The 27,570-nt window shown below is 44.0% G+C and overlaps 1 protein-coding gene across 1 annotated transcript in view; it reads left to right on the plus strand.

Moving 5' to 3' along the window:
- OTOG (otogelin) overlaps positions 1–27,570 on the plus strand; it is a 101,875-nt gene that overhangs the window by 57,689 nt on the left and 16,616 nt on the right. Inside the window, exons 34-40 of the mRNA XM_077114782.1 lie at positions 1,680–1,970; positions 4,608–4,725; positions 5,542–5,621; positions 6,137–7,914; positions 8,653–8,821; positions 9,088–9,233; positions 9,830–9,919. Coding sequence (XP_076970897.1) covers positions 1,680–1,970; positions 4,608–4,725; positions 5,542–5,621; positions 6,137–7,914; positions 8,653–8,821; positions 9,088–9,233; positions 9,830–9,919 — 2,672 coding nt within the window. The remainder of the gene's footprint in view (positions 1–1,679; positions 1,971–4,607; positions 4,726–5,541; positions 5,622–6,136; positions 7,915–8,652; positions 8,822–9,087; positions 9,234–9,829; positions 9,920–27,570) is intronic.

Here is a 27,570-nt window from a genome sequence, read left to right on the forward strand (position 1 = left end):
CTCCTGCTTGAAAAAACCAGGGGAGTGAGGGTTCAGCTGAACTTTTGTGCCTTGCCTCCCCCTTTCTGCTCCTCTTCCACCATTGTTTAAGACTGGATGGGCTTTAAATGCGGAGGGGAGCTGGCTTCCTTACTGACTCCAGTAGGGCCTTCTCTTGGGAATGGAAGAGGGGCTCTTCATTGGCCCAGGTCAGGAATCTGGGCTCTGGCTGGTGGGTCTCACAGACTGGAACACACCTGTAAAAGCCACAGCCTTTTACATCTCACATCATGGGCAGACGCAAAGGGTTTAGATTTAGTGGCTGTCTCTTCAGAGTTGACAGTTCTTGAAGGGTGGGCCCCGTGCCAGCCAAGTCCAAGTGGTAGGAAGCCTTCTCTTCTGTGTGTGTGTGCACACGCACAGGACCACTGTGCTGAGGGTTTCTTCCCCCAACCCCCAGAGGCCCCAGTGCAGTGAGCATCTCCCTCATCACAGACTAGTCCATGCGGACAGTCCCTGCATTGGCTGGAACCCTGAACCAAGAGGCTTCTCAGAGTCCATTCCATTCTAAAAGTTACATCCCTGTCACTGAACCCTAATCCAGTGCCAGGCACAGAGCTGAGCACTGGGTACCAGAGATGTAAGACACAATCCCTGATGCCAGGAGTCCATAGTTCAGTTGGGGAGACAGTCATTTTCAAAGGCAGTTATGAAACCTTGTGGGAACACTCGGGGAGGAGCCCCTCACTCAGTCTTGCAGGATTAACAAAGGCTTCTTGGAATAAGCGATGCTTCCCTAAAGGATGAGGAGCCAGGAAGGGACTTACAAGTCAAGCTCAAGAGTTGGGACTTTATCCTGAAGGCAGTGGGGAGCCATGGAAAGGCTTATTTAAGGGAGGGACACCCTAGCTCCTGGCCAGCCCCAGGCACAGCCACTGCCCCCAGCTACAGGTGATGTCCTTGGTAACGTGAACCGAGTACAGTAAAAAGTGCCAGGCAGATTCACGTCCTTGCCCAAGGAGACTTGGGGTGAGAAGCCAGAGACCGGGCCACAGAGAGATCAGCACCCCCATCACCCCAAGAGAGAACACTGCCTCCCTAGGTGTCCCCGATCCTTAGGTCTGCGCAGCGCCCCCTGAAGAGGGCCGTCTCAGCGCTGTCCAGATAGACTATCTACCTGGTGGGGACTTTCTGTTCTCCGCTCAGCATTTTAAGCAAAGTAAGGTCAAGTCCAAGGAGTGTTGGTTTCCCACTAGTTTTATGGGCTTATTGAGCAGAACCGCATTGTGTGCAGCAGAGGAACCTGACCTTGGAGAGCTTCACTGTGGAAAAGAGGGTGTGAGGTCCAGGGAAGGGGAGAGAAGGGGGAAAAGAAGGGGGGGGGGAGTAAAGAGAGAGGAGGGGAGTGGAGGGGAAGGGAAGGGAAGGAGGGAGATAGTTCAGTCATCTTCCTGTGGCTCAGCAGTTTGCAGCTTCTTTAAGCGTCCCCTCACCCTCAGAGATGTGAGCAGAGGGGAGCCCACAGGTAGGCTGAGGTGGGATGGGGCAGGCACAGAGGGCAGAGGGGCAGGGCTCAGTTACTCTGCAGGGTGTGTTGCCACTCTGAGTCACTGAGTGCACAAGTGTGCCCAGATGTTGTCCCCCCGCCCCCCCTTGTCTGGACCCCTCTGCGCTGACCTGACCCATGTGGCTCTTCGCAGACCCCGATGTGGTATCTCTGGAGGCAGCTGACAGACCCAACTTCTTCCTCCACGTCACAGACAGTGGGTCACTGGAGCTGGCTAAGTGGCAGGACAATGATGCCTTCCAGCTCCATGCCACCTTCTTTCTGCACCGAGGGACGGGGCAGGCAGGCCTGGTGGCCCTGGAGTCCATGGCAGAGCCCGGCGCCTTCCTCTACGTGTCGGGTCCAGCAGTGGCCCCGGCACTGGCCCTGCGACTGCACGAGCACTCGGAGGCATTCCGCCGGGGCACGCTGTTCCGCCTTCTGGGTGGGTACCTGCCGTCAGCCCCTGACTCAGCCGCCCTCCCTGCGCTCTCCCTCCCTCCTCACCCCTCCTGTCACCTCTGAGGTGGAGTCCCCACCAGCCCGGCACAGGGGGACCACTTGGCGTCAGCCTAAGGTGGGGGACGGCCCACCGCCATGGCAGCCACCTGGGGGCCTCGGGCCGTGTGGCCAGGACCCAGCCAGCTTCAGGAGGCCATTTTCCAGACCCTGCCTGCTGACACAGGCTGGTCAGTGGGCTAAAAATACCCCGGCCTTTGTGGAAGTGACGGGGAAGCGAACCTGTCTGCAGCTTGGACGGCCCAGCAGACTCAGATACCCTTTTGAACTCAACACACGGCCCACTGGGCCACCAGGCTGAGAAGCCAGTGGTGTCCCCTGCTCCCCTGGGCGGTGACAGGGCCACTCCCTGACCTTTCCAACAGAGGCCAAGGGGTCCCAGGGCTTCGTCATCCCCTGTCAGGTTGGGTATTTTTTCCCTGCCTAAACCCTCAAGGGTGTGATCATATTTTCTTCATTGCTTCTGCCTGGTCTCTCTGTCTTGCATGTACCTGTACTTGTGTACCCGTGAGAGCATCCTGTGCTGTGTGAATGGCTCTACGAACATATACGCAAATGTGTCTGCAGCCAGCCTCTTCATTTTATCACCCCGCCCCCAGTCCAAGGCTGGGCGAGCCCATTCTTCTTCTTTTTTTTAAATAATAAATTTTGTTTTTAGAGCAGTTTTAAGTTTACAGAATAATTGCACAGAAAGTAAAGTTCCCGTATCGCCTCCGCCAAGTACAGTTTCCTCTGTTAGTATTATTTTTTTATTACTCAAAGAAGAGAATGAGAAGAACACCTAAACATACCATACCTCCCATACCCTCTATAATTTACTTATTTTTTGTCTTTTTTTTTTCCTTGCTCATCTGTCCATACACTGGATAAAGGTTTCGCAGTCACATGATCACACTGTAAAAGCTATATAGTTATGCATTCATCTTCAAGAATCAAGGTTACTGGATTACAGTTTAACAGTTTCAGGTATTTCTCTCTAGCTACTCCATTACACTAAAAACTGAAAAGAGATATCTATATACTGCATATGAATAACCTCCAGAATGACCTCTCAGCTCTATTTGAAATCTCTCAGGCACTTAAACTTTTTTTTGTATCATTTCTCTTCCCCCTCACTCTTATATCCAACGATCGTCTATCGAGTCCCCAGGACAGATTTATCACTGTGACAGTGAGACTTGGCCATGATAGGAATCCTGTGTCCTTCCTTGGAAGGCACTGGGCAGGGTAGAATGAGCCCAGGTTTTGAGCTGCATGGCCCGGGGTTCGATTTGTGCTTCCTGCCCTTGGCACTTGGAGAACTCCAATCTCCCTGACCCTGATTCTTCTCCTGTAAAATGGGGATATTTGCCTCATAAAGTTGTTGTGAGAATCAACTATCTCTCCTATGTTTTGCTTAAAGCCTAGCCCTTAGTAGATGATCTCCAAACGTAAGTTCTCAGTTTTGGTCTCCAGGATCTTGGAAACGCAGGTTTCTTCACAGTGGGTGGCAGCGCGGAGGTGGGGGATTCTGGCAGGGGCTGCTGGGGCAGGGCTGCTCCCTCCGGCCTGCCCATGCCTCAACCCTCAGTCCGTGGCTTTAGAGACTGGACATTTGCACCAGTTTGGTCTGGGGATGTTGTCAACCTTGGAAACCCCACCCCCACCCCACGGCCCACAGATCTTTCCCTGGGGAGCCCTCATTTATCAAGGTTCTGGACAGCCTCTTTCATGAAAGTCTCCCCTAGAAAAATACCTTTTTCCCAGTGTCTTCTGCCTTGGCTTCTTCAACTATAAAATGGAGATGATAATGGTGCCTACTTCACAGTGTTATAGTAAGGCTTAATGAGTAGATCAGAGGAAATATTTAGCATCGTGCTTGACATTGTATGACGGTGATGGTGTTGGTGACAGTGATGGTGATGGTGACAGTGATGGTGACGGTGATGGTGATGATGAAAGGGATGATGGTGCTTTGCCCAGCGGTTAGGGACAACAGGGGCAGAGTTCAGACAAACTGCGCCCTGTAGATCCTGCACCTGGTTTGCAAGGAGGCTTCGTGGCCAGGCTGGGCTTGGAGAAGAGCAGCTTCCTCCTTTCTGAGAGGGTGCCCCAGGACCTTACCCCACCCCTCAAGGGGAGCCTCTTTGTACCCATGGAGATCTGCCAGAGGTAGGCTAAAGAGGAGGTGACACAGTCCTGGGATGCGGCACAAGCCTGGGCACTGAGCTCCCAGAGGGGCAGAGTGATGAGGGTGTCTCGCTGACAGATCAGAGGTCCAAGCTTCCTCAAAGCCCAGCTCTGACTTCTCCCTCCCTAACTCCCCCAGCACTCAGCCCCTACACTGCATCCCTATAGCCCCATCTGTAAGTTCCCCTAGTACCCACCCTAACTGTCACCAGCACGGTTTCCCCTTAGTTTGGCTTCTAATTTTTTTCTTCACATCTCCCGTGTAAGCTAGTTTGTTCTACGGGGCAAGGAGGGCAGGGGCGAGTTGGAGTTACCTGTGCCCTTCAGCACCTCTCCCTGAGATAGTATCCAGCTTTGCTCCATCCAGGGACACCGGACTGGGTTGCCTTTCCAGATGCCAAGGCTTTGGGGGCTGCCTACCCCACCTGCGAGTGGCGCTACGATGCCTGTGCCAGCCCCTGCTTCCAAACATGCCGGGACCCACGGGCAGCCAGCTGCCAGGACGTGCCCAGGTAAAGTGGTTGGTGGGGAGACGAGGAGCTGCAGGCATGGAATCTAGGTGTGTGCACTGGTGTGTTTGTGCATGCAAGGGTGCATGCTTGTGTACACATACACATGTGTGAATGGGCTTGTATGTAATCCATGGGCATGTGCATGAGAGTGCACTGGGGTGTGTATGTACTCACATACACTGGTATATGAGTATTGTGCTGTGTGTGTGGAGATGTGTGTACCAGGGTGAATGTGCCTGTATATGGGCATATGTAAATACCTGTTTGTACTGCATGTGCATATAACTGAGCTGTATGTATGTGTGCGTACCAGTATGCGTGGGCTGTCTTCAGTTTTGCATACCTACATGTGTATGAGCTGCATGCTTTTGGGTATTGTGTGCAGCTGTATGTGAGCATGGGTATGTATTTGCTGATGTTTGTGAGAGTGTGTGTGTATGTATGTATGTGTGAAAAGTTTTGAGTTCTGCATGGTTGGAGCGTGTGTACAAGGCTGTGTGAGGCTGTGCGTCAGTGGAGACACATGGGGATGAGTGCGTGTGCACGAGTGCGTGCATAACCGTATATAGTTCCTATGTGTTTACCTGTCACTCTGAGTTCCTCTGCAGGAGTGGCCAAGCAGGCGTATTTGGGTATGTGTCCTCTGTGCACATGTGTGAAAACGTCTTTTTAGAGACACATATGAGTGTGTACATATAAGTGCATTTACTTATACATGAGTATTATAGAAAAGATGAGGCCTGTGCTCAATCCAGGTAAAAAAGGTATCTCTTTCCACATCCCCGACTGTTTACCTGCTCCCTACTCTGTCCTCAGGGTAGAAGGCTGTGTCCCTGTGTGCCCTGCCCCCAAGGTCCTGGATGAAGTCACCCACAGATGTGTCTACTTGGAGGACTGTAAGTGGCCTGGGTTTCTCATCACTCCCTTGGATTCCCTGTAAGTTCCCAGGGTCCCATTGATTAATCACTGCCCAGAGCCCCAAGAGCCCTGGAGAAGCAGGCTTGGCATGGGGACCTTCCAGAATGAGAGCCCTTTAGAGCAGGCAGGCTCCATTTGCCCCAATTCAGAGAGAAAAAATGAGACCCACCATGGGGAAAGGACTGGCTCGGGGTCAAATGGCGAGAACATGGTGCAGCCACACTTAGAGCTGAGGTCTCTTGGCTGTGGGCCCAGGGTCCGAGGGCAGAGTCTAGACCTGCTGAATTCACTGAAGTCCTCCAATGCCATGTGGCAGAGGCCCCTGGGAGGTGACTGGTCAGCAGAGGCTGTGCCCTCCAACCACTTACCCAGGCTCCCACTCCACGAGCCGCATGTCACAATCCTGCCCAGCTGAGCTGAGATGACCTCCAGCGCCCCCACCCAGGGCAGCAGTCACCTCATGCATCTGAGCCTCTTCTTTTATCTGCCCCAGGCGTGGAGCCTGCGGCCTTGGTTCCCACAGAGGCCCTCGGCAATGAGACGCTGCCTCCTGGACCAGAGCTGCCCACCCCCAGTGACACGGAGCTGCAGCCCCCACAGCAAACTCCGGGGGCCCCCACCCACAGGCCAGCCCTCACCATGGCCCTGAGCCCACCAATGGCAGCCACTGCAGAGCCAACGCTGTCTCCAGGCCCCACCCAGGCCCCACTGCAGCAGTCCCTGGGGCTCATCACATCTAACCTTCCCACCCACCCCACAGAGGCCAGCAAGGAAGAGACCACCAGCCACTTGCCAACCCCCCGCACCCCAGATTCCTCATCACTCCATCTTTTACCACGGACACCCATACCTGGCATGGGGTTGGGTGCCATAGAGACGACCAGGGTGACTGTGATCCTTGCAGGGAGCCCCAACATCACAGTCTCCTCCCAATCACCCCCTATACCTCGCTTCCCACTCATGACCAAAGCCGTCACGGTCCCAGACCATGGCTCTTTGCCTGTTAAGACAACACCCCTACAGCCCTCCCCAAGCCCGGAGGTGCCAGCAACTCCTTCCTCCAGACCTGTGTCTTCCCCGAGAGTGACCCCTGGGCGCCCCATCTCCTCTGGATCCCACGAGGATTGGCTGACACCTGCGATAACTAAGGTCACAAATAGGACAGGGATCCCTCAGCCCACCTTGTCCCATAGCATCTCAAGTCCCAGCAGGCCCCCTCCTGAAGTTCCAACACTAGCTGCACAGGTTTCCGCAAGACCCCTTGCAACCAAGAGAGTAGAGATGGTGCCATCCACAGAGAAGGTAGAGCCCGGGCCTGGCCAGTCAACAGGCCTGCCAGCCTCCCTGCACCCAAGCCCATTCCCTTCCACCCTGCCAAGCCCGGCCCAGCATATTGCTACAGCCACCAGGCCCCCAGCTCTACCCCCCAGGACCTTGGCTGCTGACAGTCTGCCCACGGGGACTCATGGGCTGGGTCCCACATCCTTCATTTCTCAGGAATCAACTCAGCCATCCCAGCTCCTCTCTGGCCTGCCTCCTGACACCAGCCTGCCCTTGGCCAAGGTGGGCACATCTGCCCCAGTGGCCACACCTGGCCCCAAAGGCTCTGGCATCACCCATCCACTCCAGCAAGAGGCCATATCACTGGCAGTGACCACCACTCTACCTGCTTGGGTGCTTAAGCCAGCACTGCCACTCACCCCGGCTGTCGTGGCCCAGGCACACGCCCCCAGCCACGCAGCTCCCCAAACAACAGGCATGGCTCCAGGCCTGCTCCTGGGAGCCACATTGCCAACCTCTGATGTCGTGGCCGTGGCTAAAGGGGTGGCCTCCACAGCTTCTCTTGTCTCACAAAAGAGCAGCACAGAGAAGATGGCCATCCTGTCCAAGCAAGTGTCTCTGTCCACGGCGGTATATGGCTCTGCCCTGAGTGGGCCCATTGAACTTGCCCCTGCAGTGGCCCACACCCTTGCCGCCTTGGTGACTGACGCTGAGGGCCCCCGGTCCGGCACAGTGCCACCAGTGCCCACTTCCTATCCTCTGAGCCAGGTCTCAACCAAGAGCATCCCTCAAGAGAGCTCCCTAGTTCTGCTCCCTCAGCTGGCAGAGGCCCACGGGACCTTGGGGGGACCTCAGCCCCCAGTGAGGCCCATGGGCGAGGCCACCACTACACTGTCGGGGCGCTCGGCTCCAGCCCCCAGCAGTGCAGAGGCTCCAGCTGAGGAAGGGGCAGCTGCCACAGAGGCCACGGCGGCCAACGCCACCTGTGTCGTGAGTGATTTGTCAAACCTTTTGTGGACCCTCCCTCTATGCCTTCCCTCCTTCCTCTGCACTGTCTCTTAACCAGCTGCCATGTTGCAAGAAGGAGGTGTTTAATCACTGTCCCCACTCCTGCTGCAAGCTGTTGGTGCCTGAAAAATTCTCCAGGTTCCTCTGGGTGTCTGACCCCATATAGAATCCCAGCCTGTTCCATCTGGGCCCCAGAGACTAATTGGATGGCTGGTGTGATACCTAGAATGTGACAATATGGGTGTGCATGTTTGCATCTGTGTACCTACGTGAGATTGAGTGTGCACAAGTGTGTATTCACATGTGCAAGATTTGATGTGAGCTCCCAAGATTTGTATGTGTTCTTCTAAGTGTGAAGCATAGTGTATTGAGACAGTGTGCCTGCATTTGTGAGAGTGTGTGTGCACGCAGGTATGTTTGGGTTTTGATGAACATGAGCCAGTGTATATGCAAGTCTGTGGACCTGGAGCTGTTAGCACAGACCATGCAGATATTCAGAGGTCTCAGAGAAACAGTCACCTGATCCCCAGTTTTTACACAGGCTCCAGATGTCTGGTTGGGTGGGCGGAGGCTGAGGACATTCCCTCTGTAGTTTTGCCCCTGTTACCAGCTGCATTCAGAAGGTTCTTGTGCCTTCATGGCTTGGGAGATGGGGTGGGAGAAGTGCGTAGCTGAAGCTTCTAGGGGAGCACTAATTCTGTCCTTCCACCTGTGCCCCAGCCGATTGCAGAGCAGGACTGCATCCGCCACATCTGCCTGGATGGCCAGCTCATCCGCGTGAACCAGTCCCAGCACTGTCCTCAGGGCGCTGCACAGCCTCGCTGCGGGGTCCTGGGCCTCGCGGTGTGGGTGGGCGGGGACCGCTGCTGCCCCCTCTGGGAGTGTGCCTGTGAGTCCTGGGCTCAGCTGGAGCTCCTCCTTTCCTCATCCTCCAACCCCAGTGTGACCTCTACCCCAATTTACCTGGTCCCCAGCCTCAGGGTAACCCTGATCTGAAAGATCCCTCCTGTGGGACACTTGATCTCTGTGACTCCCCAGATACCCAGGACCTGTGACTCATCCAGGAAAGGGCCCAGCGCCTGCCCCCCTTCCTAGGTGGCCTTGGCCTGTGAGGCATCTGTTTGTTCTCATCCCCTGCCACATCCCTCCCCCCAGGCCGATGCTCAATCTTCCCTGATCTGAGCTTCGTGACCTTCGACGGGAGCTACGTAGCCCTGTTCAAGGAGGCCATCTACATCCTCAGCCAGAGGCCGGATGAGCTGGTCACCGTCCACGTCCTCGACTGCAAAAGTGCCAACCTGGTGACTGCCTCTTGCTTCCCTTCCTGCCAGGGCCAGGGGATTTGACTAGATTTGGTGGGAAGTTTGAACAATAAGTTGGTTTTTGAGGGGTCCCAAGGTCGAAGACAGATGTGAAAGTCCCCTCAGAAGCTCCCTCAGCCTACCAGGGATCTCCTGGAATGGATTACAGCTTCTCAACTGCAGGCCTGGTGAGGGCTCCCTAGGTGGCCAGTGAAAGGGTTGAGTGGAGTACTCCACGTCCCAGGTCTTCCTGGGCCTGGGCCATTTCCAGCCTATCCCAGCTTCGAGAACAGTGCAGGGTGGTTCAAAGTGCAGAGGAGCTGGGAGCCCCTCGGAGGACATGGCCTGTCGTCACTGGGTGCTAGCTGCAGGGGTCATCTACTAGGAGATCCCATGAGCCAGTTGGAAGGAGGCAGATTTGCTGGGCTTGAGTGAGGTCAGATGTAGCCAGGAATGTTCCATGGGATCCTGTGCCCCGTCTGTACAGCCACGATGGGCGCCCCTGGCACAGTGGAGAAGAGGAGAGGGTGCTCACAGTTGCTGGGAGGGGAAGCAGGGCAAGATTCAGGTTAATGAGGCCTGGGCTTTTTCTGTAGGGGCACCTGAACTGGCCCCCATTCTGCCTGGTGATGCTGAATGTGACTCACCTGGCCCACCAGATCACCATTGACCGCTTCAACCGGAAGGTACGTGCATCAAAGACCTGCCCCTCCTGGCAGGTAGCAGTCTGCAGAGGGGCAGGATTGGGGCAGTGGGGAGGGACTGAGGCTTATTAAAGCCTCTTAAAGAAAAATAATACAAAATTAGCTATGTTTAGAACCAGCTTGAAGTAGAAGTGAATTCTATTCAGAAGACTTGTGGCTACTCTAATGCCAGAGGAGGAAGTGTACCAGGAGGTATAGTGTGACAGAAATTGGAATGGCCAGAGACAGTGGCCTTAGATGACTGTGGTTAAAATATTTCACTTTTGCAATTGTTATAAAAACATAGAGCCATGTGACCCCCTTACCAGGGCCTTTCCAGTAAAGGAACTGTGCAAGTGAGGAGCCTTGAAGTTCAAGTTCATTAGCTTCACGTTAAGTCCTTCTCGTCAAGGTGTCCAGGGTATTCAGCAACAGCTGCATCCCTGCATGGGGTACCTGCCCCAGAAGACCTGCCTTTGCTTCTCCCAACAGCTGAGAGCAGCCGATTTGCTCTCCTCTTCAAGTCCCAAAGTTATGACTCTACTCACTCATTCCTAAGCCAAGGCCCACAGCCCTCTTGATGGTCTCTGCCCTTGAACACTGGACACTGGGTCCACTACAGCCCAATTATAGAGAGTACTAAAGAGCAGGGCTCTGGTCAGTGGGTTTTCCACGAGATGGAAGTTTAAGGGAAAATCTCCCTAGGTTTCACCCTTTTGTTCTTTTTTTCTATTTCCTTTTTAAAATTTGGGTGTAACTTATGTACAGTAAAATTTACCTCTTTTAATATACAATTCTACGTGTTTAATAAGCATGACCATGTGCATGATATAAAACAATTCCATCTCCCCCACAATTGTCCCATGCCCTTTTGTTGACCATCCTCCTCCCATTCCCACCCCCTGACAGCCACAGAAGACAACCTATCTTCTGTCCCCATGGTTTTGCTTTTACTGCAGTGTCATGTAAATGGAATAAAGCAGTATGCAGCAAGATGTATACATGTTGTTGCATGTATCAGTAGTCTATTCCTTTTTATTGTTAAGTATTATTCCATTGTATGGATGTACCACAATTTTTTATCCATTCAACAGTTAAAAGACATTTTAGTTGTTTCCATTTTTTTGATGATAGCAGATAATGTGGCTATAAACATTTATGTACAGGTTTTTGTATGCACATAAGTTATGTAGCTAAGAGAGGATTGCTGGGTTGTATGGTATGTATATGTTTAACTTCACAAGAAATTGCCAAGCTATTTCAGAAGTGGGAATGAGAGTTCCAGTTGCTTCACATCCTTTCCAACACTTTGTAGTGTCAGTTTTTAAACTCTATTTTAGCCATCCTAATAGGTATAGGTATGTATCAGGTTCTCAGTGCATCTTTAATTTGCATGACCCTAATTACGATGATGTTGAGTATGTTTTCACAGCCTTAGTTTACATTGTTTATATCCTGTCTGTTGAAATGTCTGTGCAAATATTTTGCACATTTAAAGTGATTTGAAGTTATTTAAAGTTTAAATATTTGCAAATGTAAAGTGATGTTGCAAATTTACATTTACATTTGCAAATGAAAAGTGATGTTAAATATTTGCAAATGTAAAGTTATGTTGTTTGTTTTATTATTATTGAGTTTGAGAATTCTTTGTGTATTTTGTATACCTGACCTTTATCAGATATAAATATTATCTCCCAGTCTGTGACATATTTTTACATTCACTTAACAGTATCTTGAAAGAGAAAAAGTTCTTCATTTTAACAGATTTCAATTCATCAATTTTTCCTTTTAAGGATCATGATTTTGGTGTTTTATCTTAGAAACCTTTGCTAACGCAAAGTTACAAGAATTTTCTCTTGTGTTTTCTTCTAGAAGTTTTATAGTTTTAGATACTGTTTTTATATCTATGCTGAATTTTAAGGTAAACTTTGTAAATGGTGTGAAGTTTGGGTTGAGTTCCTATTTTTGCATATAGTCTTCCAGTTTTTCCAGTACAATTTGTTGAAGAGACTATCCTACTTTTGTCAAAAATTAAATGACCATTAATATTTGGGATTATTTCTGGATTTTAAATTTTGTTCCATTAATTTACATATTTATCCTGTCACCAATGCCATACTTTCTTGATTACATTACTCTTGCTTTTTAGTAGATCTTAAAATCAGATAGTATTAATCCTCCAACTTTCTTCTTTTAAAAATTGCTTTGGCTATTCTAATTCCTTTATTTTCCACATAAATTTAGAATCAACTTGTTGAGTTCTATAAAATGTCTTACTGTAATTTTGATTGAAGCTGCACTGAATCTGGGATCATTTTGGGGAGAATTGAAATCTTAACATTATCAAGTTCTCCAATTCATGAACATGGTACATCTCTCCATTTATTTACATCTTAAATTTTTTCCATTGGTGTTTTGTTGTTTTCAGTGTAAGATCTTGCACATATTTGATAGCTTTATCCCTAGGTAATTCATATTTTTGGCGGTATGGTAAGTGATATTGTTGTTTTTCTTTTGTTTTCCAACTGCTCATCACTAATATATACAAATACAATTGATTTTGCATGTTGACTTTGTATCCTGAAAACTGGCATTTTAAATTCACTTGTAAGTTATTGCAGTTTTTTATAAATTATTTGAATTTTACTACATAGATAATTATATATGTAGAAATCATACATTTCTTTGTTTGATTTCTTTGTTTATAATATGTGTGCTTTGTATTTATTTTTCTTGATTAATCAAACTGATAAGGACCTCCAGCATGATGTTGAGTAAGAGGTATGAGAACGGGCATCTTGCCCTGTATCTGATCTTAGGCAAAAGACATTCAGTCTTGCAGTATAAAGTATGTTCTAGCTGTAGGCTTTTTATAGTTCTTTATTGGGTTAAGAAAGCCCTTTCTATTCCTAGTTTGCTGAGAGTCTTTATTTCTATGAGTGGATGTTGAATTTTATTAAATGCTTTTTATGCATGTATTGAAATATATTGTTTTTCTTCTTTAAATTATTAATATGAAGAATTACACTGATTTATGAATGTTGAACCAGTCTTTACTTGCTGGGATAAAGTCCACTTGGTTATTATAGGTATCCTTTTTTAGATATGGTTCTATTTTCATGAGGGGTATTAATCTAAATTTCTTTTCTTGTAATGTGTTAGTCTAGTTTTAGTATAAGGGTAATGCTGTCCTCGTAATGAGTTGGGGATCACTCTTCTCTCTTTAATTTTCTAGAAGTATTTGTGTAGACTCAGTAAAATTGCTTCCTTAAGTATTTTCTGGAATTCAATAGTGGAGCCATCTGAACCTAAACTTTTCTTTTGGGAAGGCTTTAAAATACACATGCAATTTCTTTAATAGATGTAAGGCTATTCTGGTTACCTATTTCTTCTTTGGTAAGCTTGGGTAGTTGGCATTTTTTGTAGAATTTGTCCATTTCATCCAAGTTGTCTAATTTATAGGCATAGGGTTCATTATATGCTCTTACCATCCTTTTAGTGTCTGTAGGATCTGTATCTATTTCCTCCATCTCATTCCTGATATTAGTAATTTGTGTCTTCTCTCTTTTCCCTGACCAGTGCAGCTAGACACATAAATCTATTGTTTTTCCCAAGAAGAGATATTGGATTTATTGGTTTTCTCTTTTTTGTTTGTTTTCTATTTAATTGATAACTGCTGTTATCTTTATTATTTCCTTTCTTCTACTTATTTTGGGTTTAGTATGCTTCTTTTTCTAATGTATTAAGGTAGTAGCTTAGTTCACTGATGTAAGACCCTTCTTCTGTTTCTAATATAGGTACTTAGTGCAAGATTTTCCCTCTAGGTATGGCTTTAACTTCATGCTAAAGATTTTTATATATTGTGTTTTCATTTTCAATCAGTTAAAAACACTTTTAAATTCCCTTTTGATTTTCATTTGATCTGTGTGTTATTTATAAGTGTTTTATTTAGTTTCAACCACTTGATGATTTTCCAAAAATCTTTCTGTTACTGATTTCTAATATTGTGAACATATACTGACTTGAATTCTTTTAAATTTAATGAGATTTGTTTTATGTTCTAGCATATAATCTGTTTTGGTAAATGTGTATTTGTTTGGTTGGATGTTCTATGAATGTCAGTTAGGTCAAGTTGGCTGACAGTGTTGTTCAGTCCTTCTAAGTTCTTACTAATTTTCTGTCTACTGTTTTATTGATTATTTGGAGAGGGGATTGTTTTAGTTTGCTAATGCTGCCAGAATATAATATACCAAAAATGGGCTGACTTTTATAAAGGAGACTTACTAAGTTACAGGTTTACAGTTCTAAGGCCATAAAAATGTCCAAACTAAGGCATCCAGAGAAAGATACCTTGGCTTAAGAAAAGCCAATGTCCATCACATGGGAAGGCACATGGCTGGTGTCTGCTGATCCTTGTTGCTGGTTCTGTTGCTTCCAGCTGCTGGCTCTAGTGGCTTCTTCTCTCAGTGTCTGTGGGGCATACTTAACTGCTCTGGGACAAAACCCTGGGTTTCATCTCTTAGCTTAGCATCTCTCAGGGTTGGAGATTTCTCCTCTTCAGGTTCTGGCTATTTCTGTGAGTCCTTGCTCCACACCCAGGCTATTTCTGTCTCAATCTCCAAACATCTGGCCTTTCTCCAAAATGTTTCCCTTTTAAAGGACTCCAGTAAACTAATCAAGACCCACCTTCAATGGGTGGAGTCACATTTCCTTCTAATCAAAAGGTCACACCCACTTCCGGAGAAGATGGCGGCTTAGTAAGACGCACGGGTCTTAGTTCCTCCTCCAGAAAAGCAACTAAAGAAACAGAAACAATACGAAACAGCTTCCGGAGCCACGACAGAGACCAAAAAGACAGCGTACCCCATTCTGGAACGGCTGAACAGGCAGGGAGAATCCGCTGCGGTGAGATACCTGAGGGGCGCGTGATTTCCCGGCCGGGGCGGCTGGCGACCAGGGTCCCTTCCACACACGTGGCTTCCCGGTCCGACTGGGAACGTTGGATAGCGGGGCCCTCCCACCACGCTTGGTGTCTCGGGCCAGCTGGGCAATTTGGACTGGCACTTCCCCAAGTCACAGCGGCCGGCGACCCCCCCTCCACGTGCGCGGTTTCCTGGGCCGACTGCAAGACTCGGGACCCGCAGACAGACGAGCGCCACGAGTACCACCTACTGGGCAGGAAAAGAAAAACAGAGCCCAGAGATTACACAGAAAAACCTTTCAACCAGCCGGGTCCCACACCCAGGGAATCTGATCAAATGCCCAGACACCAGCAGAAAATAACGGATGATGTTCAGAAAATTGAAGATATGGCCCAGTCAAAGGAACAAACCAATAGTTCAAATGAGATTCAGGAGCTGAGACAACTAATGCTGAATATACAAACAGAAATGGAAAACCTCTTCAAAAACCAAATCAATAAATTGAGGGAGGACATGAAGAAGACATGGGCTGAACAAAAAGAAGAAATAGAAAATCTGAAAAAACAAATCACAGAACTTATGGGAGTGAAGGACAAAGAAGAAAAAATGGAAAAAACAATGGATACCTACAATGGTAGATCTAAAGAGGCAGAAGCTACAATTAGTGAACTGGAGGATGGAACATCTGAATTCCAAAAAGAAACAGAAACTATAGGGAAAAGAATGGAAAAACTTGAGCAGGGGATCAGGGAACTGAATGACAATATGAAGCGCACAAATATACGTGTTGTGGGTGTCCCAGAAGGAGAAGAGAAGGGAAAAGGAGGAGAAAAACTAATGGAAGAAATTATCACTGAAAATTTCCCAACTCTTATGAAAGACTTAAAATTACAGATCCAAGAAGTGCAGCGCACCCCAAAGAGAATAGACCCAAATAGGCGTTCTCCAAGACACTTACTAGTTAGAATGTCAGAGAGAAAGAGAGGATCTTGAAAGCAGCAAGAGAAAAACAATCTGTCACATACAAGGGAAACCCAATAAGACTATGTGTAGATTTCTCAGCAGAAACCATGGAAGCTAGAAGACAGTGGGAGGATATATTTAAATTACTAAAAGAGAAAAACTGCCAACCAAGACTTCTATATCCAGCAAAATTGTCCTTCAAAAATGAAGGAGAAATTAAAACATTTATAGACAAAAAGTCACTGAGAGAATTTGTGACCAAGAGACCAGCTCTGTAAAAAATACTAAAGGGAGCACTAGAGTCAGATACGAAAAGACAGAAGAGAGAGATATGGAGTAAAGTGTAGAAAGAAGGAAAATCAGATATGATATATATAATACAAAAGCCAAAATGGTAGAGGAAAATATTATCCAAACAGTAATAACACTAAAAGTTAATGGACTGAATTTCCCAATCAAAAGACATAGACTGGCAGAATGGATTACGACCCAGCAATACCACTGCTAGGTATCTACTCAAAGGACTTAAGGGCAAAGACACAGACGGACATTTGCACACCAGTGTTTATAGCAGCATTATCTACAATTGCAAAGAGATGGAAACAGCAAAAATGTCCATCAACAGACGAGTGGCTAAACAAACAGTGGCGTATAACTACGATGGAATATTATGCAGCTTTAAGACAGACTAAACTTATGAAGCATGTAATAACATGGATGGACCTAGAGAACATTATGCTGAGTGAGTCTAGCCAAAAACTAAAGGACAAATACTGTATGGTCCCACTGATGTGAACCGACATTTGAGAATCAGCTTGGAATATATCATTGGTAACAGAGACCAGCAGGAGTTAGAAACAGGGTAAGATAATGGGTAATTGGAGCTGAAGGGATACAGACTGTGCAACAGGACTAGATACAAAAACTCAAAAATGGACAGCACAATAATACCTAAGTGTAATGTAACTATGTTGGAACACTGAATGAAGCTGCACCTGAAATATAGTTTTTTGTTTGTTTGTTTGTATCTTCTGTTTTTGTTTTTTTTCTTTTTCCTTTATATATATATATATTTTTTATTAGTATTATTATTTTAATTCTCTTCTCTATATTAACATTCTATATCTTTTTCTGTTGTTTTGCTAGTTCTTTTCCTAAATCGATGCAAATGTACTAAGAAATGATGATCATACATCTATGTGATGATACTAAGAATTACTGAGTGCATGTGTAGAATGGAATGATTTCTAAATGTTGTGTTAATTTCTTTTCTTTTTTTTGATTAATAAAAAAAAATTAAAAACAAAACCCCCCAAAAAAAAAAAATTCTGAAAGAGGAAAACTGCATGTCTTTGGACTGTAGCATATGCCCATTTTGTGTAGTTATTATCGTATAAATTTCACGTCATTTTATCATTATGTCTTTTTTTTTTTTATTAACGGAAAGAAAAAAAAAAAGAAATTAACACAACATTTAGAAATCATACCATTCTACATATGCACTCAGTAATTCTTAACATCATCACATAGATGCATGATCATTGTTTCTTAGTACATTTGCATCGGTTTAGAGGAACTAGCAACACAACAGAAAAAGATATAAAATGTTAATATAAAGAAAAGAAATAAAAGTAGTAGTAATAGTAAAAAACAACAACAACAAACAAACCAACAAGCAAACAAAAACAAAAAAAAACCCTATAGCTCAGATGCAGCTTCATTCAGTATTTTAACATGATTACTTTACAATTAGGTATTATTGTGCTGTCCATTTTTGAGTTTTTGTATCTAGTCCTGTTGCACAGTCTGTATCCCTTCAGCTTCAATTACCCATTGTCTTACCCTGTTTCTAACTCCTGCTGAACTCTGTTACCAATGACATATTTCAAGTTTATTCTCGAATGTCCGTTCACATCAGTGGGACCATACAGTATTTGTCCTTTAGTTTTTGGCTGGATTCACTCAGCATAATGTTCTCTAGGTCCATCCATGTTATTACATGGTTCATAAGTTTATCTTGTCTTAAAGCTGCATAATATTCCATCGTATGTATATACCACAGTTTGTTTATCCACTCTTCTGTTGATGGAGATTTTGGCTGTTTCCATCTCTTTGCAATTGTAAATAACGCTGCTATAAACATTGGTGTGCAAATGTCCGTTTGTGTCTTTGCCCTTAAGTCCTTTGAGTAGATACCTAGCAATGGTATTGCTGGGTCGTATGGCAATTCTATATTCAGCTTTTTGAGGAACTGCCAAACTGCCTTCCACAGTGGTTGCACCCTTTGACATTCCCACCAACAGTGGATAAGTGTGCCTCTTTCTCCGCATCCTCTCCAGCACTTGTCATTTTCTGTTTTGTTGATAATGGCCATTCTGCTGGGTGTGAGATGATATCTCATTGTGGTTTTGATTTGCATTTCTCTAATGGCCAGGGACATTGAGCATCTCTTCATGTGCCTCTTGACCATCCGTATTTCTTCTTCTGGTAGGTGTCTGTTTAAGTCTTTTTCCCATTTTGTAATTGGGTTGGCTGTCTTTTTGATGTTGAGTTGAATAATCTCTTTATAAATTCTGGATACTAGACCTTTATCTGATATGTCGTTTCCAAATATTGTCTCCCATTGTGTAGGCTGTCTTTCTACTTTCTTGATGAAGTTCTCTGATGCACAAAAGTGTTTAATTTTGAGGAGCTCCCATTTATTTATTTCCTTCTTCAGTGTTCTTGCTTTAGGTTTAAGGTCCATAAAACCACCTCCAGTTGTAAGATCCATAAGATATCTCCCAACATTTTCCTCTAACTGTTTTATGGTCTTAGACCTAATGTTTAGATCTTTGATCCATTTTGAGTTAACTTTTGTATAGGGTGTGAGAGACGGGTCCTCTTTCATTCTTTTGCATATGGATATCCAGTTCTCTAGGCACCATTTATTGAAGAGACTGTTCTGTCCCAGGTGAGTTGGCTTGACTGCCTTATCAAAGATCAAATGTCCATAGATGAGAGGGTCTATATCTGAGCACTCTATTCGATTCCATTGGTCGATATATCTATCTTTATGCCAATACCATGCTGTTTTGACCACTGTGGCTTCATAATATGCCTTAAAGTCAGGCAGCGCGAGACCTCCAGCTTCGTTTTTTTTCCTCAAGATGTTTTTAGCAATTCGGGGTACCCTGCCCTTCCAGATAAATTTGCTTATTGGTTTTTCTATTTCTGAAAAATAAGTTGTTGGGATTTTGATTGGTATTGCATTGAATCTGTAAATCAATTTAGGTAGGATTGACATCTTAACTATATTTAGTCTTCCAATCCATGAACACGGTATGCCCTTCCATCTATTTAGGTCTTCTGTGATTTCTTTTAACAGTTTTTTGTAGTTTTCTTTATATAGGTTTTTTGTCTCTTTGGTTAAATTTATTCCTAGGTATTTTATTCTTTTAGTTGCGATTGTAAATGGGATTCGTTTCTTGATTTCCGCCTCAGCTTGTTCATTACTAGTGTATAGAAAAGCTACAGATTTTTGAATGTTGATCTTGTAGCCTGCTACTTTGCTGTACTCATTTATTAGCTCTAGTAATTTTGTTGTGGATTTTTCTGGGTTTTCTACATATAGTATCATATCGTCTGCAAACAGTGATAGTTTTACTTCTTCCTTTCCAATTTTGATGCCTTGTATTTCTTTTTCTTGCCTAATTGCTCTGGCTAGAAGTTCCAACACAATGTTGAATAATAGTGGTGATAGTGGACATCCTTGTCTTGTTCCTGATCTTAGGGGGAAAGTTTTCAATTTTTCCCCATTGAGGATGATATTAGCTGTGGGTTTTTCATATATTCCCTCTATCATTTCAAGGAAGTTCCCTTGTATTCCTATCTTTTGAAGTGTTTTTAGCAGGAAAGGATGTTGAATCTTGTCAAATGCCTTCTCTGCATCAATTGAGATGATCATGTGATTTTTCTGCTTTGATTTGTTGATATGGTGTATTACATTAATTGATTTTCTTATGTTGAACCATCCTTGCATACCTGGGATGAATCCTACTTGGTCATGATGTATAATTCTTTTAATGTGTTGTTGGATACGATTTGCTAGAATTTTATTGAGGATTTTTGCATCTGTATTCATTAGAGAGATTGGTCTGTAGTTTTCTTTTTTTGTAATATCTTTGCCTGGTTTTGGTATGAGGGTGATGTTGGCTTCATAGAATGAATTAGGTAGTTTTCCCTCCACTTCGATTATGTTGAAGAGTTTGAGGAGAGTAGGTACTAATTCTTTCTGGAATATTTGATAGAATTCACATGTGAAGCCGTCTGGTCCTGGACTTTTCTTTTTAGGGAGCTTTTGAATAACTAATTCAATCTCTTTACTTGTGATTGGTTTGTTGAGGTCGTCTATTTCTTCTTGAGTCAAAGTTGGTTGTTCATGTCTTTCCAGGAACCTGTCCATTTCTTCTAAATTATTGTATTTATTAGCGTAAAGTTGTTCATAGTATCCTGTTATTACCTCCTTTATTTCTGTGAGGTCAGTAGTTATGTCTCCTCTTTCATTTCTAATCTTATTTATTTGCATCCTCTCTCTTCTTCTTTTTGTCAATCTTGCTAAGGGCCCATCAATCTTGTTGATTTTCTCATAGAACCAACTTCTGGTCTTATTGATTTTCTCTATTGTTTTCATGTTTTCAATTTCATTTATTTCTGCTCTAATCTTTGTTATTTCTTTCCTTTTGCTTGCTTTGGGATTAGTTTGCTGTTCTTTCTCCAGTTCTTCCAAGTGGACAGTTAATTCCTGCATTTTTGCCTTTTCTTCTTTTCTGATAAAGGCATTTAGGGCAATAAATTTCCCTCTTAGCACTGCCTTTGCTGCGTCCCATAAGTTTTGATATGTTGTGTCTTCATTTTCATTTGCCTCTAGGTATTTACTAATTTCTCTTGCAATTTCTTCTTTGACCCACTTGTTGTTTAAGAGTGTGTTGTTGAGCCTCCATGTATTTATGAATTTTCTGGCCCTCCGCCTATTATTGATTTCCAACTTCATTCCTTTATGATCCGAGAAAGTGTTGTGTATGATTTCAATATTTTTAAATTTGTTAAGACTTGCTTTGTGACCCAGCATATGGTCTATCTTTGAGAATGATCCATGAGCACTTGAAAAAAAGGTGTATCCTGCTGTTGTGGGATGTAATGTCCTATAAATGTCTGTTAAGTCAAGTTCATTTATAGTAATATTCAGGTTCTCTATTTCTTTATTGATCCTCTGTGTAGATGTTCTGTCCATTGATGAGAGTGGTGAATTGAAGTCTCCAACTATTATGGTATATGTGTCTATTTCCCTCTTCAGTGTTTGCAGTGTATTCCTCACGTATTTTGGGGCATTCTGGTTCGGTGCGTAAATATTTATGATTGTTATGTCTTCTTGCTTAATTGTTCCTTTTAATAGTATATAGTGTCCTTCTTTGTCTCTTTTAACTGTTTTACATTTGAAGTCTAATTTGTTGGATATTAGTATAGCCACTCCTGCTCTTTTCTGGTTGTTATTTGCATGAAATATCTTTTCCCAACCTTTCACTTTCAACCTATATTTATCTTTGGGTCTAAGATGTGTTTCCTGTAGACAGCATATAGAAGGATCCTGTTTTTTAATCCATTCTGCCAGTCTATGTCTTTTAATTGGGGAATTCAGTCCATTGACATTTAGAGTTATTACTGTTTGGATAATATTTTCCTCTACCATTTTGCCTTTTGTATTATATATATCATATCTGACTTTCCTTCTTTCTACACTTTTCTCCATGTCTCTCTCTTCTGTCTTTTTGTATCTGACTCTAGTGCTTCCTTTAGTATTTCTTGCAGAGCTGGTCTCTTGGTCACAAATTCTCTTAGTGACTTTTTGTCTGAGAATGTTTTAATTTCTCCCTCATTTTTGAAGGACAATTTTGCTGGATATAGGAGTCTTGGCTGGCAGTTTTTCTCTTTTAGTAACTTAAATATATCATCCCACTGTCTTCTAGCTTCATGGTTTCTGCTGAGAAATCTACACATAGTCTTATTGGGTTTCATTTGTATGTGACGGATTGTTTTTCTCTCGCTGCCTTCAAGATCCTCTCTTTCTCTTTGACCTCTGACATTCTAACTAGTAAGTGTCTTGGGGAACGCCTATTTGTGTCTAATCTCTTTGGGGTGCGCTGCACTTCTTGGATCTGTAATTTTAGGTCTTTCATAAGAGTTGGGAAATTTTCAGTGATAATTTCTTCCATTAGTTTTTCTCCTCCTTTTCCCTTCTCTTCTCCTTCTGGGATACCCACTACACGTATATTTGTACGGTTCACATTGTCCTTGAGTTCCCTGATACCTTGTTCAAATTTTTCCATTCTTTTCCGGATAATTTCTGTTTCTTTTTGGAATTCAGATGTTTCATCCTCCAAATCACTAATTCTATCTTCTGTTTCTTTAAATCTGTCATTGTAGGTATCCATTGTTTTTTCCATCTTTTCTACTTTATCTTTCACTTCCATAAGTTCTGTGATTTGTTTTTTCAGTTTTTCTATTTCTTCTTTATGTTCAGCCCATGTCTTCTTCATGTCCTCCCTCAATTTATCGATTTCGTTTTTGAAGAGGTTTTCCATTTCTGTTTTATATTCAGCATTAGTTGTTTCAGCTCCTGTATCTCATTTGAACTATTGGTTTCTTTGTTTGACTGGGCCATATGTTCAATTTTCTGAGCGTGATCCGTTATCTTCTGCTGGCGTCTGGGCATTTAGTCAGATTTCCCCGGGTGTTCGACCCCACAGGTTGAAAGATTTTTCTGTGCAATCTCTGGGTTCTGTTCTTCCTATCCTGCCCAGTAGGTGGCGCTCGTGGCACACGCCTGTCTGTGGGTTCCACCAGCAAAAGTTGCTGTGGGTCCCTCAACTCTGGAAAACTCTCGCCGTAGGGGAGGTTCGGCAACCGAAGCGTCTTGGAAGAATGCCAGCCGGCCCGGGGTTCCAAACGCGGGGAGGGTCGTTGTCGTCGCAGCACAGGAGAGCATCCGGCCAAATTAGCCAGTCGGCCCAGGGCACCAAGCGTGGCGGGAGGGCGCCAGCTGTCGCACCCCGGGAGAGTACACTGTTCCCAGCCGACGGGGGAGTCACGTGTTTGGAAGGGATCCCCCGGTCACTGTTCTCCGCAGTCTGGGGATTTCCGACCCAACTATCTCAGTTGTTCCGGGGGGCCTCGTGTGGTGGGGGCACGAGCCGCCATGGCCTAAGGGGACCGCCTGTCCAATTCTACCAGCTGGCCCAGGAAGGTGGAAGGGAGGGACTCCGGTCGCTTGCCGTCCCACCCAGGAAAGCCCGTGCCCCTTGGTGATCTCACCGGAGCTGGTTCTCCCAGATAGTCAACCGTTCCAGGATGGGGTACGCTGTCCCTTTGATCTCCCTCGTGGCTCCGGGAGCTGCTCTGTATTATCTCCACTCCCCCAGTAGCTGTTCTGGAGGAGGAAAGGTGAGGGCGGCAAGGCTGTCGAGGCTGGTAGCGGAGGAGCACGGTGAAGGCGGGGGAAGAGGGCACCGTGGTGGTTGGAGAGCAGCCGGAGCAGGAGGGGGAGGAGAGGGGGGAGAAGGAGGGCGGGCGGCTCGGCTGCTGCGAGGCGTGGGCGCCGCGCGGCGGGCCGGCGGAGAGAGAGGGGGGAGAAGGAGGGCGGGCGGCTCGGCTGCTGCGGGGCGTGGGCGCCGCACGGCGGGCCGGCGGAGAAAGAGAGGGGAGAAGGAGGGCGGGCGGCTCGGCTGCTGCGGGGCGTGGGCGCCGCGTGGCGGGCCGGCGGAGAAAGAGAGGGGAGAAGGAGGGCGGGCGGCTCGGCTGCTGCGGGGCGTGGGCGCTCATTATGTCTTTTTACAGTTACCCTGTTATGATTTCATCTTTGCAGTTTTATCCTTTCAGCATTATCCTTCCTTTTCTCATTCTCATTATTATCACTGTACCATCATTCTAAATTAATTCTACTTATTTTATTGGTGTTTTTGGTATCATTTACCTGGCACTGTGTTAGTGATTTATCTGTATTATTACTTTTACCTGTCAGAATACACCAAGTAGGTCATGTCATTATTTCCATTATACAGAAAAAATAAATAAATAAGGCCTAAAAAAAAAAAAAAAAAAAAAAAGGTCACACCCACAATTGGGTGTGTCATATCTCCATGAAAACAAGCTAATCGAAGGTTCCACCCTATAATACTGGATCAGGATTAGAGGAACATGACTTTTCTGGGGTACATAACCATTTCAAACAACACATTCTACCCTCTGGATCCCAAAAAGACATGTTCTTTCCATATAGAATATGAATTCATTCCATTACAATATCACAAGAGCCTTAAACCACTTCAGTAACAGTACAAATACCATACCAAGCCAAAAACGGTACAAAATCTCATCAAATCAGTTACAGGCATAGTCTGTCCTAAGGCAAAAATTCTCCTCTGGCTGTTGAACTGTGACATTCAGAAGAAGTTATCTGCTTCCAATATGCAAAGGAGGAACAGTCATGGGATACATGTTCCATTGCCATAGGGAGAAATTGAAAAGAACACAGGGTTACTGGTCCCAAATAGTTCCTAAAACCAGCAGGGCAAACGTTAAATTTCAAAGTCTGAGTCACTTATCCTCGGGAGTTGATAGTCTCATCCTCTCTAAGGCCTTATGCTCTGTTCTCTCCAAACACTACTATTTGCTGCTTACAAAAATCCCATTTGAAATTAAAAGGAAAAAAATGGGTTAAAATAAAAGGATGGGAAAAGATTTACCATGCTAACACTAATCAAAAGAAGACTAAAGAAGCAATTAAGTGTCAGACAAAACAGAGTTCAGATAAATACTATTACTAGGATAAAAAGGTAATTTCATAATGATAAAATGGTTGATTAGTCAAGAGGACATAACAATCCTAAATGTTTTTACATCTAATAACATAGTTTCAAAATTCAGGAATAAAAAATTGATAGAATTCAAAGGTGAAACAGAAAAACCCACAATTATAGTCAGAAGTTTCAACATCCCTGAGAATGGGATCAGCTGTCAACTTGGCTAAGTGATGGTGCCCAGTTGTCTGGTCAGGCAGGCACTGGCCTAACCGTTACTGTAAGGATATTTTGTGGCTGGCTGATAAGCCAGAAGGCTGGGTTATTAAATTATCAATCAGTTGATTGCATCTGTTTATGTATATCATGCTATTATTTGGTTTTTATTGGTCCCATATATTCTTTGTTTCCTTTTTCCTCTCTTTCTTCCTTCTTTCTTATTAATTATTTTAAATGATTCTACTTCATTTATTATGTTAAAGAGTTGAGGATTTATAGCACACATTTTTAACTTGAATAGATTTAAGTAATATTATACCATGTCACATAGAGTATAAGAATCTGGTAACAGTATACTTCCGTTTCCCCTCTCCTAGGCTTTGTGTTATTGTTGTCATACATTTTACTTCTACATTTGTTATAAACTTCACAGTGCATTGTTATTATTTTCCCTTAAGTAGTCATTCATCTTCTAAAATGATTTTGAAAATAAGAAAAGCTTATTTTATATTTATTCACATCTTTACTATTTCATGTGCATTTTACTCTCTTTGTGTAGATCTGGATTTCCATGTGATATCATTTTCCTTCTACTCAAGATACTTCCTTTAATGCTCTTAAGGTGATTTTAATGCTCTTTAATGCTCTTATAATGATAAGTTCTTTCAGACTTTGTAGTTCTTAAAAAGTCTTGATTTCAGTTTCATTTTTTGAAGATATTTTCACTGTGTATAGAATTACACATTGAGATTTTTGTTTCAGTACTTTAAAGATGTTCCACTTTTTTTTTGCTTCACATTATTTCTGACAAGATATCTGCTGTCATTCTTTCCTTTGTTCTTCTGTGTGTGTCTCTTTCCCTCTGGTTACATTTGTTAATCAATGGTTTTCTTTCTATCACTCTTTTAAAACTGACTATCATTGCCTTACGGTAATTCATGTCTTTTTTTTTTAATTATTATTTTGGTGTAATTCGTTTCTCCATGTAAGGACATTTGAATTGTCCTACATGTTGCTCGTGCTCTCATTATCTTTTTTTTCTAGTATTTTTTCTTTCTGGGTTTCATTTGTGCTTGCTTTATCTTTAAGTTCATTAATCTTTTCATCTACACTGACTAATTGTCTGTTTATCCCATCCAGGGTGTTTTTCATCCCAGATATTTTTCATCCCTAGAAGTTTGTCTCGTGTTTTATCTTCCATACCTCCTTAATATTCTTATGTTTTCCTCTACTTTCTTGAGCATATGGAGTATAGTTATAATAACTATTTTTATGTCCTTATCATGTGTCATTTCTGGGTTGATTTTTCTCCTCATTATATTTTCCTGCTTTTTTACATGCCTGGTAATTGCTTGTTGGATGACAGACATGTGTTTTACCTTGATGGATGACCAGTATTCTTTTTTTATTTTTTAAAATATTCTTAAGCTTTGTTAACAGGTAAGGTACTTGGAAACAGTTTGCTTCTTCCAAGGCTTGATTTTAAATTTTGTTGGGTGGAACCAGAGCAGCCTTTATTCTGGGTATAATTTTTCCTCACTACAGATGCAATACCATTCCGCATACTCTACCCTATGCCCTATTTTTTTCACTCTAGCTAGTTGTAGCTCCAGCTATTTCCAGCACTGTGTGAGTTCTGAGGATTTTTCTGCCTGCTTTTTTCAAGTGGTTCTTTCCCTAACCTCAGGTAGGTTTCTCACACACATACACTGAAAACTCAGGACTTGGTCTGAGGGGACTCTCTATAGAGCTTCAGTGCTCTCTCTTCCCACACAAGCTCTCTTCTCTTCAGTACTCTGACCTGAAAAGTAGACATTTGACTTCTGTGAACCCTAGCTCTGTCTAGTGAACGCAAGGAGATCACCAGGCTGTGTCTGGGTTCCTCGTCCCTGCACCATAGCCTGGAAACTCTCCAGGCAATAACTTAGGAAAATTAGAAAGCTTGTCTCATCTGTTTCCCTTTTCTCTGGGATCACTATTGTGTTTTGCCTACCGGCAACATCTTAAAAATTGTTGTTTCATAGTCTTTTTCAGCATTTTTAGTTGTTTAAGGCAAAAGGTAAATCCAGCCCTTCTTACTCCATCATGATCAGAAGTGGAAATCTAAGCCCTTACTGTAGAAATTCTGTCCCTTGTCCTTACCTGTGAACACAAGTGAGGATCTTTGGGCTTCAGATGTGAGTAGTCACTCCTAGAATTCAGGAAGGGTTAAAGATCGTGGAACCGAGTCCTCTGTACAGTTATGAAATTTCAGGCTAGGAGGGAGCCAAGCACTTTTCCCAAGATCACAAAGTTCTCTGACTCCTATGTTAGGGCTCCCTCTACTCCAACCCAATAATTCATGCACTGGATAATTTGCAAAGTGGCTAATAAAACATAATTATTCTTGCGTATAAAGTCATTTTAAATTTTTTAGTTCTAATGTTTTCTTCTTACATTTTTACAGAGTAAAGCTAATAATCCATGATAAATTTAAATTTAACCTTATATGAAGTCAGAACTTAATATAAAGTCAGAGTTGAAGCTTCGAATTTAAAAGGTTTCTGAGAATTGGGGTTCATTGTGCTTTTAGCAAATGTTGATTGAGCCACTAATTTATGTCAGAATTAGAAGCAAGTGCTGGGGATTCAAAGATGAATCAATCATAGATTCTTCTTGAGAATCTCACATTCCACTAGGCACCTCAATGAGGGAACATTTAGATTCTGGATAAATG

Source organism: Tamandua tetradactyla, chromosome 8 (genome assembly GCF_023851605.1).
Source record: "Tamandua tetradactyla isolate mTamTet1 chromosome 8, mTamTet1.pri, whole genome shotgun sequence".
Classification (NCBI taxonomy): domain Eukaryota; kingdom Metazoa; phylum Chordata; class Mammalia; order Pilosa; family Myrmecophagidae; genus Tamandua; species Tamandua tetradactyla.